We start from the raw sequence: 16,855 nt of genomic DNA on the forward strand, positions 1-16,855 counted from the left end.
CATCAGAAACTACTCTCCATTATGAAAAAAACTATAAAATCGTTGGAATCTTTGACATTGCAGTAAAGTACATCAGATAGCCGAAATGATGCTATTGGTATAAGATGACAACTGGAGACAGTAGTGAGGGGCCATGACTCTTCATATTCAGGCCGTCGCTTTGATGATGAACACATCTGCTCTGCCAGTCTTGGAAGGAGAGAGTACACCCCAGACGCTGTTTCTTCACTATCATCACAATGAGTCACACAGAGCTCTTTATTAAACATGATACTGATGTTAACAGTGCCATGCTGGTTCTTCAGCCAAAGAAAGAACATGGGGTAGCTGTAGAGAAAACGTCATGTGTGGTGCCCATTAATCCCTCTGTGGAAGATCTACTTGTTGTTAATACATGACAAAAAGTCCAATCTAGTTTTTTCTCAATTTTTTTGCGATGCAATTAATTCAACAAAATAGGCAGTATTCATAATAGGCAATTAATTAAGATATCCTTTACACTTTGTACAAGTAACAACAATAGCTTTGTACAATAGGCATTGATATTTATGTGTGCATATGTATTTATTTTGGGCCATTGAACCGTGAGCTGCAAGATGCTAGATGCTTGCAGGATTAATAAAATATCTATTTTACTTGGCGGCACGGTGGAGACTGGTTAGAACATCTGCCTCACAGTTCTGAGGACCCGGATTCAAAGCCGGCCTCGCCTGTGTGGAGTTTGCATGTTCTCCCCGTGCCTGCGTGGGTTTTCTCCGGGCACTCCGGTTTCCTCCCACATCCCAAAAACATGCATGACTTGGAGACTCTAAATTGCCCGTAGGTGTGAATGTGAGTACGAATGGTTGTTTGCTTGTGTGTGGCCTGCGATTGGCTGGCAACCAATTCAGGGTGTACCGCGCCTTCTGCCCGATGATAGCTTGGATAGGCTCCAGCATGCCCGCGACCCCAGTGAGGAAAAGTGGCTCAGAAAATGGATGGATGGGATGGATGCTTCTCAAGAGATCGGAAAAGGACGCTGTGGCCCCTAAATCAGCATGTGAAAGGGTAATTGATTCTCACTTTACTGATGTCGAATGGGCAAGGATTTTGCATGATGTTAAAAAGTTGTCAATCTAACATACTAAATAGGATATACTGGACACCTTACAAACTATACAGAGTGAAGCTCTCTCAGTCTGCGGAGTGTTGGAATGTAAGTTGGAAGAGGCTACACTTGTCCACATGCTCTGGAGCGCCCCAAAATCCAGAATTTTTGGTGGGAAATCCATCGGTTTACTATACAGATAATTAAACAAAATGTACCATTTTCTAAGACAATTTATATGGCGTGATCCATCTATTCTCGACACTCTGCCCTCTCCCAATGCTGAACGGAGTCAAACTGCTCTGATGGTGGGGCGTAAACTCATTTTGACCCATTGGAAATCTCCCTCTGCTCCTCCTGTCACTATATGGCACCAGGAGCTTGGCTAACTAGCAGCATTAGAGGGCCTCTCATTCTATTGAAGAAAAAAAAACAGATCGGTTTTCATTTTAAATGGGACCCCTATCTTGCCAATTTGGATGGATCTATCTATCTATCTATCTATCTATCTATCTATCTATCTATCTATCTATCTATCTATCTATCTATCTATCTATCTATCTATCTAAAACCCCAATTCCAATGAAGTTGGGATGTTGTGTTAAACATAAATAAAAATAGAATACAATGATTTGCAAATCATGTTCAACCTATATGTACTTGAATGCACTACAAAGACAATTATTTAATGTTCAAACTGATCAACTTGATTGATTTTAGCAAATAATCATTAACTTAGAATTTTATGGCTGCAACACGTTCCAAAAAAGCTAGGACAGGTGGCAAAAAACACTGAGAAAGTTGAGGAATGCTCATCAAACACCTGTTTGGAACATCCCACAGGTGAACAGGCTAATTGGGAACAGGTGGGTACCATGATTGGCTATAAAAGGAGCTTCCCTGAAAAAGTGGGGCGAGGTACACCTCTTTGTGTGTGAAGAAAATAGTCGAACAGTTTAAGGACAATGTTCCTCAACGTACAATTACAAGGAATTTAGGAATTTCATCATCTACGGTCCATAATATCATCAAAAGTTTCAAAAAATTTGTAGAAATCACTGCATGTAAGCGGCAAGGCCGAAAACCAACATTGAACGCCCGTGACCTTCGATCCCTCAGGCGGCACTGCATCAAAAACCGACATCAATGTATAAAGGATATCACCACATGGGCTCAGGAACACTTCAAAAAAACAATGTCTATAAATACAGTTTGGCGCTACATCCATAAGTGCAACTTGAAGCTCTAGTATGCAAAGCAAAAGCCATTTATCAACAACACCCAGAAAGGACTGTTATGGACGCAAAGTTCAAGAGCCAGCATCTGTGATGGTATGGGGCTGTGTTAGTGCCAATGGCATTGGTAACTTACACATCGGTGAAGGTACCATTAATGCTGAAAGGTAAATACAGGTTTTGGAGAAACATATGCTACCATCCAAGCAACGTCTTTATCATGGACGGCCCTGCTTATTTCAGCAAGACAATTCCAAACCACATTCTGCACGTGTTACAACAGCGTGGCTTCGTAAAAGAGTGCGGGTACTAGACTGGCCTGCCTGCAGTCCAGACCTGTCTCCCATTGAAAATGTGTGGCGCATTATGAAGCGTAAAATACGACAATGGAGACCCTGGACGGTTGAACATCTGAAGCTGTATGTCAAGCAAGAATGGGAAAGAATTCCACCTCCAAAGCTTCAACAATTAGTGTCCTCAGTTCCCAAACGTTTATTGAATGTTGTTCAAAGAAAAGGTGATGTAACACAGTGGTAAACATGACCCTGTCCCATCTTTTTTGGAACGTGTTGCAGCCATAAAATTTCAAGTTAATGATTATTTGCTAAAAACAATCAAGTTTATCAGTTTGAACATGAAATATATTGTCTTTGTAGTGTATTCAATTAAATATAGGTCAAACATGATTGGCAAATCATTGTATTCTGTTTTTATTTATGTTTAACACAACGTCCCAACTTCATTGGAATTGGGGTTGTAACTCATTGTTTATTTCATTTGATTATAAACAGTAAAATATCTACAAAGGTTCACAGGGCTACTGCAGTATGTCCAGTATGTAGTTGTGTGCGCTCTTGCTATAAATCCCTGGGGCACACTGAAATATTCATGTTAGTCACAGCTCCTGCTCATGAACTACAAAGGACTGGTATTAGTAGCTCCAAGTAAGACACCACTATCAGCATCCGTATGCAGCATGACTACTAAGAATGTCTTACCTGCTTGACATCATATCCCAGAAGAATAAAGTTCAGGTCTGGAGAAACTGCAAACTTTGAGGCTTTAAAGGTGGACTATGGAAAGGACATGACATGAAAGACAAAACATCTGAACGTGAGGGACTTTTATAAATGTTTCAAAAGCCCATCAACCTTTCTTTATAATAAAAAAACAAAGGCAAATGCTGTATTAGGCACTTACAAAAGTTGTGTTTTTCAGCAGGAGCTGTGTCTGGTTGCTCTCTGTGTTAATTTTCAATAAGTCTCCACCCCAGTTTCGAAAGATGATTTCTTTTTCTAAAAGAGAGAGAAGATATTTTCGATGCCGCCTGTTATCAATTACGACATACTGGTCCCCAGTCAATTGCAGGGCTCATATGGCCAAACAACCACATTTAACCCTATGGATTAGAAATGGGATGTCATGTAAAGTTCATATGTGAGTTAAGGCAGGTGAGCAAATACTTCTGGCAATATAGTGTATAAACGCATAAGTGTTAAAAATCAGCAGCATTTGGTGGCATACTAATAGTTACATTTGGAATATTTGTCACACCACAACTAAACTGCTATGAAAATGGCCTGTGACCTTCAGGTTGACATTATTGTGTGGTATTAAACTCTGATCGGTTATGTTTCGTGTAATTACTGGTCCAACAATAGACTCACCAGAAATTGCAAATCGCTTATCAATCAACCTTTAGCTAAGCCATACTTGAAACGCCGACTGGCTCATCAAAGTTCAGCAGAGGTCTGAACCTTTCCTGGGAGTACGCCATTAAACCCATTCCTCCATCTATTTTCTATACTGCGTGTTGTTTTAAGGTTCGTAGGGGAGCTGCAGCCTATTCCAGTTTACTTTGGCGACCAGTCTTGGGTGTACCACACCTCTCACCCAGTCAGTCTCAGTGTGCATCTATGAACAATTTAGAGTTGTCAATTAATCTAAAAAACATGTTTTTGAAAATGTGGGAGGCAGCCGGAGTACCCAGAAAAAGAGAACCTCTTGACAGGTTGCAACAATTATTCGAATAAAGTGAATAATTGGATTACAAATAAAGACAAACCAAAATGTCTATATCGTAGTTTCATAGTGATCATTATTCCATACTGTTACTGCGGACTGACAGAGAAGTAAGTTGGTCCGATGGTAACGAGACAGAAGGAAAGAATGCGTAACAGACAGAATGTCCAAAGGTTGGCGTCATTTCACACTTCTGTCCACTGCAAAGCAGAACTGGCTTACATAACAGAACATCTATGATTGGTGACAAAAGTTAGCGTAAACCTCGTTAGCTAAGTAGGTAGAATGTATTGTAATGGCCCCGCTGGTAGTCAGTTGTGAACTTGTAATCACTTTATTGGATAAACAGTAATAAAATAAACACATAATAAGCACAATTATACACTAGGTGCACAGCCACAACTGATACCCAGGGCCTCAGTTATTGGCTGCAAACATTTTTTACTGTGTATGTCATTCAGTGGGCCGAAAGGAAAACATTGGCCTTGTTGACACGGCTGAAGGACAAAAAAATTCAGTTGTTCCCTAAACAATCGGAGGAACAAGGGATAAGGCGACACGAGGCACAGAGGGATTCATCAGTGTCACTCAACCAATCGGAGAAATGAATGAGGATGAGACGAGCCAGCACTTTGAATCTTCTACACCCCTTCTTGCCCCATTGGACCAAAGCCCAATGCAAAACTCACTCTCTACTAGTCTAAATGTTAAGTAAGGTCTGACAGACAGGGTGAAGGCTATTGTCAAAATTGGACTCCAGCCCACACCACGCCAAGATCTTCCTCCCATCGACCCCTCGCCTGAAACCACCATCCACTAAGATGCGAAGGGCCCCTTCTTCATTCATGAATAATCTTTCATGGTGGGTGGGTCTTTTGCAGAATAAGTCCTATGGAGATCAGGGATTTTTCATCCCTGGAATTACAACAGACAGAAAGTTGAAGAAATATGGTACAAAAAAGTAGAAGTACAAACTTAGAGAGGATAAAATGTGAGTCTATCAAATCATTGTCTCCAGTTATCTCTGTGAGACTAGCTCTGTTAAATATCAGGTCACTGGGTAATAAATCATCCATCCATCCATCCATTGTACCGCTTTATCCTCACAAGGGTCACGGGCGTGCTGGAGCCTATCCCAGCTATCTTCGGGCGAGAGGCAGGGTACACCCCGAACTGGTTGCCAGCCAATCACATGGCACATATAAACAAACAACCATTCGCACACACATTCACACCTACGGGCAATTTAGAGTCTTCAATCAACCTACCACACATGTTTTTGGGCCTGGAGAAAACCCACGCAGGCACAGGGAGAAGATGCAAATTTCACACAGCCGGGACTTGAATCCTAGTCCTCAGAACTGTGAGGTGCTAACCAGTTGACCACCGTGCCGCCGGTAATAAATCACTGTTGATTAATGACATAATTTCAACCTATGATCTGGACTTTTTGCTATTAAATCCCCAGGCCGCACCTGTGTGGAGTTTGAATGTTCTCCCCGTGCCTGCGTGGGTTTTCTCCGGGCACTCCGGTTTCCTCCCACATCCCAAAAACACGCATGAATTGGAGACTCTAAATTGCCCGTAGGTGTGAATGTGAGTGGGAATGATTGTTTGTTTGTATGTGCCCTGCGATTTGCTGGCAACCAGTTCAGGGTGTTCCCCCCGCCTCCTGCCCGATGACAGCTAGGATAGACTCCAGCACGCCCGCGACCCTTGTGAGGATAAAGTGGTACAATGGATGGATGGATGGATGGATTATTTATTACCCAGTGACCTACAATCCCCACACTCAAGGTCAGACTTTAGTCATCTCTAAGGATGTTGAAATTCTATCAGTTGACATTAAGGATGTGGCTATTTCTGACCATTTTTGTGTATTTTTTGAATTACAGATTTTTCCAAAAGTTCAGACAACCTCTATGTCTATGAAGAAAAGGCACATAAATGAGAGTACCACCAAGTTCAAGTTTATGGAGACCATAGCTGTGCCACAAACTGTGAATGCTGAGACAGTTGATGAACCTTTGGATAATTTCACCTCAAATATCATTAATGCTGTCACTCCTATTAAAACTGAAGACAATCTTGAGGTGACCAAGAAAACCGTGGAGGAGCACAATGATGGTAAAGACCAGAAAGCAAAACGTAAGTGGGAAAAATACAAACTCCAAATTGACCATGACCTCTACAGACGTTAGTCAGTGCTCGACAGCAATACTTTTCTGAAATCATCAGTAAAAACTTCAACAACACTCGGACTCAGACTCTGTTCTGTTTGCTGAGGTTTACAACCGCCCCCCCCCCCCCCCACCACCACCCTACCCCCAGCCCGCCCCCTGAATCAGATAGTTGCAGTACTCCTACAAAATAAATACAATGAATTTGCTTGTTATTTTTGTGAAAAATACTATGCATCGGGTTAAATATCAACACAAATCAGCAAAATGATAAATACTACATCTGAAGCCACCCAGGAAAAAATCTATTACCATGTCAAAATTTTATACAGTTGACCAAAAAATTGTCGAGAAAACGGTTCAGCAGCTGAAACCATCAATGAGCTGTCTTGACTCAATACCATCTGACTTTTTCAAAGATATTGCGAAGTCTGTGCTATCTGATTTGCAGCAAATCAATTGCTCACTTCAGTCAGGCGAGTTTCCTAAAGCTCTTAAAGTAGCTGTCATTAAGCCTCTGCTAAAAAATAGAACACCGCATGCTTCTATGTTAGCAAGCCCATCTCAAATCTCCTTTTGAGATGAGATCAAAGATGTTCTTCTATGAAACCACAACAAAACTGAGATAATTGTTTTTGAAAATAAAGAAAAGGGGATTGCTGTTTGTAAATACCTGGAGTCACTCTCTTTAAAAACCAAAGTCCAAGTCCAAAACCTTGGTGTACTGATAGATTCCGACCTGACTTTCAACAGTCATATCAAATTAATTACTGCCTTCTAACATCTGAAGAACATATCCAGAGTGAAGGCTTGCATCTGCCAGGCAGACCAGGAGAAGCGAATTCATGCTTTTATCTCAACTAGACTTGACTATTGTAATGGTTTTCTGACTGGACTCCCCGAAAAGAGCATTAAACAGCTGAAGCTCATTCAGAATACTGCAGCTCAGGTTCTGACCAGAGGAAAGAGGTCCGGGCATATTACTCCAATTCGAAAGTCTTTACACTGGCTCTCAGTCAGGTTTATAATAGATTTTAAAGTACCACTACTGGTCTATAAATCACAAAAGGATTTAGGTCCTTCTTCTTTTCTTTTCCTTTCGGCTTGTCCCTTTAGGGGTCGTCACAGCGCGTCATCCATTTCCACGCCTATCTCCTGCAGCCTCCTCTCGAACACCAACTGCCCTCATGTCTTCCCTCACGACATCCATCAACCTTTTCTCTTGCCTGGCAGCGCCATCCTCATCATCCTTCTACCAATATACTCACTATTTCTCGACTGGACGTGTCCAAACCATCAAAGTCTGCGCTCGCTAACTTTGTCTCGAAAACATCGAACCTTGGCTGTCCCTCTGATGAGTTCATTTCTAATTTTATCCAACCTGGTCACTCCGAGAGCGGACCTCAACATCTTTGTTGCTTTCTATTGCATGCCTCCATCTTTCTAACTGTTCCTCCACCTGCTCCCTGCTTTGACTGTAGATCACAATGTCATCTGCAAACATCATGGTCCACGGGGATTCCAGTCTAACCTCATCTGTCAGCCTATCCATCGCCACTCCAAACAGGAAGGGGCTCAGGGCTGATCCCTGATGCAGTCCCACTTCCACCATAAATTCGTCTGTCACACCTACAGAACACCTCACCGCTGTTCTGCTGCCCTCGTACATGTCCTGTATTATTCTAACATACTTCTCTGCCACTCCAGACTTCCGCATGCAGTGCCACAGTTCCTCTCTGGGTACTCTGTCATAGGCTTTCTCTAGATCCACAAAGACACAAGGTAGCTCCTTCTGACCTTCTCTGTACTTTTCCATCAAGGGGCAAGGGCAGAAAAGCGATCCTGATTGGATCTCCAGTAAGCCAGTGAGTCAGCATCCCAATGGATGACTGGATCTGACAGGTAGATATTTAACTCTGACACTGCTAGGGTCGCCAGCTCTGGCTTTTGTTCTTGTATGATCTCACCCATCATCGATGACAAGGAACCAGGCCCTGGCAGCTTCTAAGCTGGCTCATCAGTGTTGTTGGCTACAGGTCCTTGTGCTACATCAGGGCGTAATTGTGCACCCAGCAGATCTAAAAGCAGCCTCTGTGTGTGTGCCTTGAGCTCTGCAGAATAGCATCGATTAGTATACATATTTAAAGAAAGTAAACAAATATATAAGCTTGCTCAAATTATTTTTATGCAATTAACAGAACATACATTCGCTATTCAAATCAGGGTGGCGATGGAGATGATTTCAGGCTAAATGTTTTTTTTTTCTTTTTCTTCCCCTTACCTTGGGTCTAACAGAGTAGCCAAACTTTAGAGGGGCTCTCACCAAATATCTGGGTTATAGATCTCAGCAGTTCTGCTTTTGTGGTCCTCACCCCATATCTGATGGGGCATTTCTGCTCAGGAACCGTTTTAAGGCTATCACGGATGTGATCACATCAGAGGCAGATGCGGTGGATGAGATTATTGCCCTTGAGAGCTCCTCAAATGCTTCCAGGATTTTTAATGTTTCCTATCAGACCCCACTGGTTGGACTTGAAGGAAGCAGGAATGTCATTCCCCCACGAGGTACTTGAGGTACTTGAGTTTTGCACCTCTTGCAAATGGCTTTCTTGTTGTCTGTATGAAACACCACAAAAACCTCCCACACTGCTAACATATTTATTTCATCGACAGATTTTAGCAACTTGGAGTAGTTCACAGGATGGCTTGATTGAGCTCAACGTTGAAGTTGAAACAGTTGGAATTGCTTGAGAAACAAGGAAATTATAAGTAAGTTTGTAAAAATTTAGAATTTCAGGCTTTTACCTTGAAATCATAAGAAATTTCAGCAATTTGGGATACTTTATGAGATGACTTGAATGAGCTGAACACATTGAAGTTGGAACGTTTCGAATCGGTTGAGAAATAAGGAAACTCGGTAAATTTGTAAAAAAAAATGTGATTTACATGCTTTTATTTTGAAGATTTGTGAAATGGGAGTGGTTCACAGGATGGCTTGAATGAGCTGAACGCGAAGTTACGGTTCAAATCGGTTGAAAAATAAGGAAACTGCAGGTAAATTTGTAAACATTTTGAATTACAAGCTTTTATTTTGAAAATTTGAGAAACTTTGGGAATGGGAGTGGTTTACAGGATGGCTTGAATGAGCTGAACACGAAGCTGAAACGGTTCGAATGTTGAAGCAGGAGGGATTCATGTGGAATATGCCAAATATGGGAATTTTGTGCATGAAAAGGTGGAAAAATTTGAAAATGTTGAGATTTTTGAATTTTTGGTATAAGGAAATTAGGACATAGTTGAAATGGTTGCAATTGGTCGGGACATGTTGAAGCAGGAGGGAATATAGTAGAATGTGATAATACAAAACGTTCATCAAAAGGTGGAAACAATTCGGTGGAAATGTGGAATCTGGAATGTTGAAAAGGTTTTGGAGTTTAAATGGTCTGAATAGGACGAGAAATGTTGAAGGAGGAGGGACTAAAGGTGAATATGTCATAGTACGGCAATTTTGTGGGTGAAAAATCTGGAATGTTTGGTGGGTGGGAATTTTTTGAATGTTGAAAATCGGTCCCAAGGTTAATTGAATGAGCTGAACATTTTGAATTTTAAATGGCAACGATAAGAATGTGTTTCGTTGGGAATGAGTGGGGAATTCTTCGACGTAAAAAGTGGAATTATGGGAAATGTGAACATTTTGCGGCTTAGATAAGTAATAGCATACATACGTACATGTTGAACTTGGAACGGTGTGAATCGGATGTAAAATGGCGAAGGACGAAAAACACGGAATAAAAATAAGTGGAAAAATATTGGTAGCATAACGTGAATGCTCTGCATTCGCACAATTTCATTTAGGCTCTCTAGGCGAGCCACTTCAATTTGCTGCAATCCGTGTGCATTCAGTTGTGTATTACTAGTACCTGAATGAGTGACAAATCGACACAGACACATGAACATAATGTACTTATTGGATCATGTTATTCTACCAATCATCCTTCTTCTCCTTCGGTTTAGACATTGTTCTATTTTTACCTTTACACACACGAGGAGCGAAATCAACCTGTGAACTTTCCACACTATATTTTATTACATAAAACATAGCATGCAGTTCTTTAAAATGTCTACGTACCACTGATCCACTTTGCTTCAGGATCTTGTATTTGGAAGTTCCTTTGGAAGATGTCATCCAGTGTCAACTGTGATCCCAAACAATTTCCACGGTCTTCTACACAAAATAAAATTGGTCCATCAGCTGAATCAAGTCTAAAAACAACTGCCAGAGTAAAGATAATAATTATAATAATCATAAAAAAACATACTGTATATATGTGTGCATTAGTTATGTCCCTCGTTGCTTTATTCTGTATAATGGACGGTCACATGTGAATTATGTGTCCTCAAAGTACAACATGTTGACATTGCTTTCCTCAAAAAAAGAAACAAAAATCTCTTTGAGATGCAAATGAATTCCAGAGTCTGGACCTGAAGAGGCTGCCCTTCTATGTTGTGCTCTACATTTGTATCGAGGTTGCTTGTCTCTCCACTGTAGAGGTCACTGCACTGTTTGGATGGAGAGTTTGTCCAAGTTTTTGTCTGATTTTGTCTGAAATCCCTCGGTTTCTCTGACAAACCACATACGTAAGGGACCACAACATTCTACCACCTGTTTTGTTCAGGTATAGTGACCCCTTTTTTCTGACAGATTAGACTAAGGTCCATTGACTCATAGGTAGAACTATACATTTCCTATTCCCCAAGGGAAGGAAATCATTATCAGCAGTATTAACTCTCACACTAACACCTTCTTTTTCTTTCCTTCTACCACAGTGTGTCATCCTTTTTCTTGTAAGCCTATCGCCTCCATCCTCCTCTCTCACATCAATTGCCCTCGTCTTACCTCACTCCATCTAGCAACCTTCTCTTCGGTCTTCCTCTGTCGCTCATGCCTGTCAGCTCCATCCTCATCACCCTTCTACCAATATACTCACTATTTCTAGTCTGGACGTGTCCAAACCATCCAAGTCTGCTCTCTCTAACTTTGTCTCCAAAACATCTAACCTTAGCTGTCTCTCTGAAGAGCTCATTTCTCATCCAATCCAACCTGGTCTCTCCTAGAGCGAACCTCAACATCTTCCTTTCCGCCACCTCCATCTCTGCTTCCTGTTTTCTCTTCAGTGCCACTGTCTCTAATCCGTACATCATGGCTGGCCTCACTACTGTTTTATAAACTTTAACCTTCATCCTAGCAGAGACTCTTCTGTCACATAAGACACCTGACACCTTCCTCCACCCGTTCCAACTTGCTTGGACCCGTTTCTTCACTTCCTGACCACACTCACCGTTGCTCTGGACGGTTGACCCCAAGTATCTAAAGTCCTCCACCCTTGCTATCTCTTCTCCCTGTAGCCTCACTCTTCCCCCACCAGCCCTCTCATTCATGCAAATATATTCTGTCTTACTTCGGCTAATCTTCATTCGTCTGCTTTTCAGCGCATGCCTCCATCTTTCTAACTGTTTCTCCAGCTGCTCCCTGCTTTTACTGAAGATCATCTGCAAACATCATGCTCCATGGGGATTCCAGTCAAACCCCATCTGTAGCTCTTGCACCTACAAAATTTCCAATTATCTCTCTGATATTCTCCCATCATTGTTCAATACTTACAGTACATATACACACACACACACACACTCACATATATATATTTATATATATATATGTGAGTGCGTATATATATATATATATGTGTGTGTGTGTGTGTGTGTGTGTGTGTGTGTGTGTGTGTCAAAAGAATTGCATCTTTTGATGTGGAAAGATTCAGATTTTGAATTGAATAATATAACCCTTCATTTTAGTACATGAGAAGATCATGGAATTGACCACCTACAACAACTATTTAAGAATAATGTTTTAGGACACGTGATGAACTGTTCCAAGAATTCCAAATATCAGGCGGAAATATTCTTCAATACAATAAATGAAAAGCAGCAATAAAAAAAGGTATACGAACACTCCATAGCACCCTCGAACTGCCGTAGTTTGTCAAGCAAATAGTGAAGCTTCTCCCGCAAAGTGAAAGAAATCTCTCATAAGTTTATAAATTAGTTTCACGTACTAAAAATCAATGCACTTACCAATCACCAAATGGGAAGAAGACCATTCCATGTCCGCTGACCGTAGCTACTGGATACAAATTTGTAACAATACAAATCTACAGTTTCTACAATATAAAGTGCTCCATAGAACACACTTTACTCAGTACACTATGCATAAAATGGGCTTCTCTCCATCTAATATATGCGTGCAATGCACCAAAAATACCCCAGCCATCTGTTTTAATGCTATATGGGAATGCGCACCAATTCAATGCTTTTGGTCTTCGGTTACACAAAAACTCTCTTACATTTTGAATTTCAGGATTCTACTTCCCCCAAGGTTGTGCATATTTGGCGACTTAAGCATAATCGACCTCCCTAGTAAATATTCACAATCATAACTTGTCGTGGTAGCTACCGCTAAGAAAATAAATTCTATTAAACTGGAAAAACAAACAGGCTATTAACATCAATCAGTGGCTAAATCTCATCATAGAATATATTGCGTTCGAAAAAATATCAGCAGAACGAAAAAATCAATTACACATATATATGTAGATAGCTGGTCACCTTTCCTCAACATGCTAAATGTCGACTCTTGCTTCCCTTGCCTGGGTAGGGTGCCATTTGACAATAACAAGACTATCTTCTTCACAGTGTGAAACTTTGGAATTTTGTATTCTTTGTTGTTGAGGTTATTATTATTATATTTATGTATTTCTTTTTATTTTCCCACCCATTTTAGATCGGTTTGCACGGTGAGAGGACACATGCATGGAGTGGGCCTCTTCTTCTCTCGTCTCTGTGTTTGCGGTTCCGGCGTCTGTGGGGGCCGGGTGTGTCCCCTGCGGGCTGTGTGGTCTGCTGTGGGGGTTTTGTCCCTGCCGGGTTAGGGGGCCCACCTCCCACACTCGGGGCGGGTAGTGGTAGTACTGTCATTGTATCAGGGATCTGGCCCGACCCCGAATAGCACAAATCTGCCGATAATAGACGACCATTATAATCGACTATAGACTACAGACTATATTCTCCCAGTATTTAACTGGCTTTTCCAAATCTTGTCCAGGAATCTTTAAACGAGCTTTGACATGCTTTTTTTTTCCAGCCATGGGGTCTTTACGTGGTGACCGTGCATACAGGCCATGGTGGCGGAGTACATGACTCACTGTTTTCCTTGTGACAACAGTACCTGCTAATTGCAGGTCTTTTTGAAGCTTGAAGTTTCAAAGTAAGAGTCTGTATGTATAAATGGACTAAAAGTTGCCTGACAGGCAGAACAATCCCCAGGGGCCCGATTGCCGCCCCCGTGTAAACAATGCCTAAATGCTATCAACATTATTTGAGCATACGTGCTGTGAGTCTCACCTTTTGATAGCAGAACAATCGATAGTCCAATGAGGGAAAGCACTACCAGAATAACAAGGAGGGCGATACCGATGCCCTTCCAGTTCCAATCTGCTGCAATAGGCCCAGCATCCTAAAAAAGAAGAAACCAATTAAATACAACATACTTTAATATACTGTCGCAATCCACAGTCTATTTTGGCTACTGTAGTGCCAAATCATGGAAGATTTTTCTGTCTTGTAAATAATGACCAAAACATTGTTTCATTAATTCAATTAAAAAAGTGTAACTCATCTACAGAGGGCCCCTGAATTGCCGTGGTTCAGCTTTCTTGGGTTCACCTATTTGCAGATTTTTGGGGGGAGCTTATACTCCGTTATTCGCGGAAATCGCCGCTTATTCGTGGTATTTGTCGCTTAAATTTGAAGAAAAAAAATTCATGGCAATTATAATGAGCGTCAATTATTAGCAGATTTTCGATAATCACGTTCGGGCCCGTTCCCTATCCCCAGCAAATGGTGTGGGTCCGCTGTATTCTATAGTTTCATTAAACACGTCTTTTTATTGTAATGATTATTATTACACGTTAAAAACAAAAACAAATCCTGAAATTGTCCCAAATTCAGTAGCTCATAAAATTACAATACTACAAAAAAAAGTTCAATATTCTAAATTACTTGCATTGCTCTTAAACGGTGTTGGGCACAGTAACCTCCACAATATAAGGGAGATTGCTGACTTGACTGTTTTCCAGAAGAGTCCCACCACAAATGTTTTTTTTCTGGCTTTTCTCAGACTGCTGTATCCAAGCAGATGAATACAAAGTTGAGTAAAAGGAAACTGTCAGTGAATCAGGAGCCACTGTGATAGGTGTATCAATAAATTTGTCTGTGCGCATTCTTGGTGTCACGCCACTCCTGAAACGGAGACTCAAATATGTCAATCCTCTCACATGAGCGAAGGAAAAAAAAGAATGTGTTCGAAGTCACTCCCTATCCTCTAAAAAGTGCACTGTATATTCAGGTCGCCATTTTGAGTGCTCTCCGATCTTATCCCCTATTTAGTGCCCTCAACGGGGACGTACTGTGACCGAAATTTGAGATTGAGAGGCCCTCGGTGTTCCTCCATCCTCATCATCCTTCTACCAATATACTCACTATTTCTCCTCGGGACGTGCCCAAACCATCCAAGTCTGCTCTCTCTAACTTTGTCTCCAAAACATCGAACCTCGGCCGTCCCTCCGATGAGCTCATTTCCAATGTTATCCAACCTGCTCACTCCGAGAGCGAACCTCAACATCTTCATTTCCGCCACCTCCAGCTCTGCTTCCCGTTGTCTTGATTATTTGCTAAAACAATCAAGTTGATCAGTTTGAACATGAAATATCTTGCCTTTGTAGTGTATTCAATTAAATATGGGTTAAAGATGATTTGCAAATCTTTGTATTCAGTTTTTATTTCTGTTTAACACAACGTCCCAACTTCATTGGAATTGGGGTTGTATTAAGACGCATCTGTAGCTACTATTATTATTATTGCTTTCGGCCAAGTGTAAGTGTGTCCATTGATTTGTGTGAAGAACAGCAGTTTTGTCTGTTGAACAAATTTAAGGTTGTTTGTTTTGTTGTTTTGTTTTCCCAATTGAACTGTCTGTCAAATTGGAATGCTGAAACGCCCAAAGACACACCCTCCCTTCTTGTTGTCTTTTCCTCTCTACAGAAAACAGACACCTGGTGCATATATTGTATACACACACACATTTGTTCAGTAAATTACTACATCTACACAAAACATTCTACGCAAAAAGGGAAGAGATTAAAGGAAAAATTCTACACAGTCACCTGGAATATGGTCACAAATTTTAATACGTTGACACTTTACTGCTTCTTGTCATGCCGTACTTGCATACGTTTTAATTCAAAAGACCCTTTACAACATTGATTCTCGACTGGCGGGTGTTTTATAGTTGTGGCTTCACAAACCAAGGACCCCCTGTACAGTGGAAGGTTTAATGTGCATTCCAGGTTCTACTTACCCTTTATTTAAAAAACAAAAAACAACAACCTTATTTTGACAGACAAGTCAGAAATGTTTTTGTTTTTTTTGGGAGGGGGGGGGGGGTTGCGGTATTCGGCATGCCTCTGTCCCAGACCAATTTCCCACATGGAGCATATTATTCTTAATTAAAAAAAACAAAACAGGCAATTGCCAAGACTGCCAGTGACATTTGTAGCCATACTTTATGCTGTTGTGATATTTTTACCACAGTCATTTTTGTACATGATCCTGTCATGCTTATCCCCAGTGTCATAATAAGATGCTCTGAAAGGCGCTCTGAACACGTAAGCATGTTTCAAAACAGAATATACTGTACCGAACTTTTCAAAGGTTATTTTTGAAAATATAGTAGCGCCATCGTTTTCAACTTCTATGAAAGCGGGTCACGTATTAGCAACAACAGGAAAAAGGGTCCCAGAGTGACAACAGTTGAGAAGCACTGCTTTACTAGCTGTCATAGTGCAATACTCTTTTGATTATAGAACTACTTTTTGTAGGAGCAGCAGAAGTACGTTTTTCTAGGTGCCCTGAAAATTCACTTGGCCCTTCTCATTCATGACTCCAGAAAAGATAAGTGGTGGAGAAAGGAAAAATACTTGTACGATCAGTATTGATATTTTTGGCAGAGGTGAATCACCATTTAAAGGTGAATTCGTTATCGAAGTCACATAGGGAAGTGATTTATCACCAAAAAGTATCATGCTGAGGTAAACGCAGAAAAGACTCGCACTGACATTTTCTCAGATTATGTAAACCTCCCCCTCACCATGCAGCACATCTCATTAGCCTGACCACCCTGTTGACAACAGCATCATAATTAATCTCCATTGAACCAC

The 16,855-nt window shown here is 41.1% G+C and overlaps 1 protein-coding gene across 3 annotated transcripts in view; it reads right to left on the reverse strand.

Annotated features, from left to right (window-relative positions):
• LOC133411026 (inactive dipeptidyl peptidase 10-like) overlaps window positions 1-16,855 on the reverse strand; it is a 57,726-nt gene that overhangs the window by 24,136 nt on the left and 16,735 nt on the right. For 2 of the 3 annotated variants that reach the window (XM_061692820.1, XM_061692823.1), the window contains exons 2-5: window positions 13,983-14,094; window positions 10,654-10,749; window positions 3,523-3,617; window positions 3,321-3,395 (exon numbers count right to left, since the gene is read on the reverse strand). In XM_061692820.1, coding sequence (XP_061548804.1) covers window positions 3,321-3,395; window positions 3,523-3,617; window positions 10,654-10,749; window positions 13,983-14,094 — 378 coding nt within the window. Of the gene's footprint in view, window positions 1-3,320; window positions 3,396-3,522; window positions 3,618-10,653; window positions 10,750-13,982; window positions 14,095-16,855 lie in introns of those variants that run through there. The other variant, XM_061692821.1, reaches the window with a different exon arrangement.

The sequence above is a fragment of the Phycodurus eques genome, chromosome 12 (assembly GCF_024500275.1).
Source record: "Phycodurus eques isolate BA_2022a chromosome 12, UOR_Pequ_1.1, whole genome shotgun sequence".
Classification (NCBI taxonomy): Eukaryota; Metazoa; Chordata; class Actinopteri; order Syngnathiformes; family Syngnathidae; genus Phycodurus; species Phycodurus eques.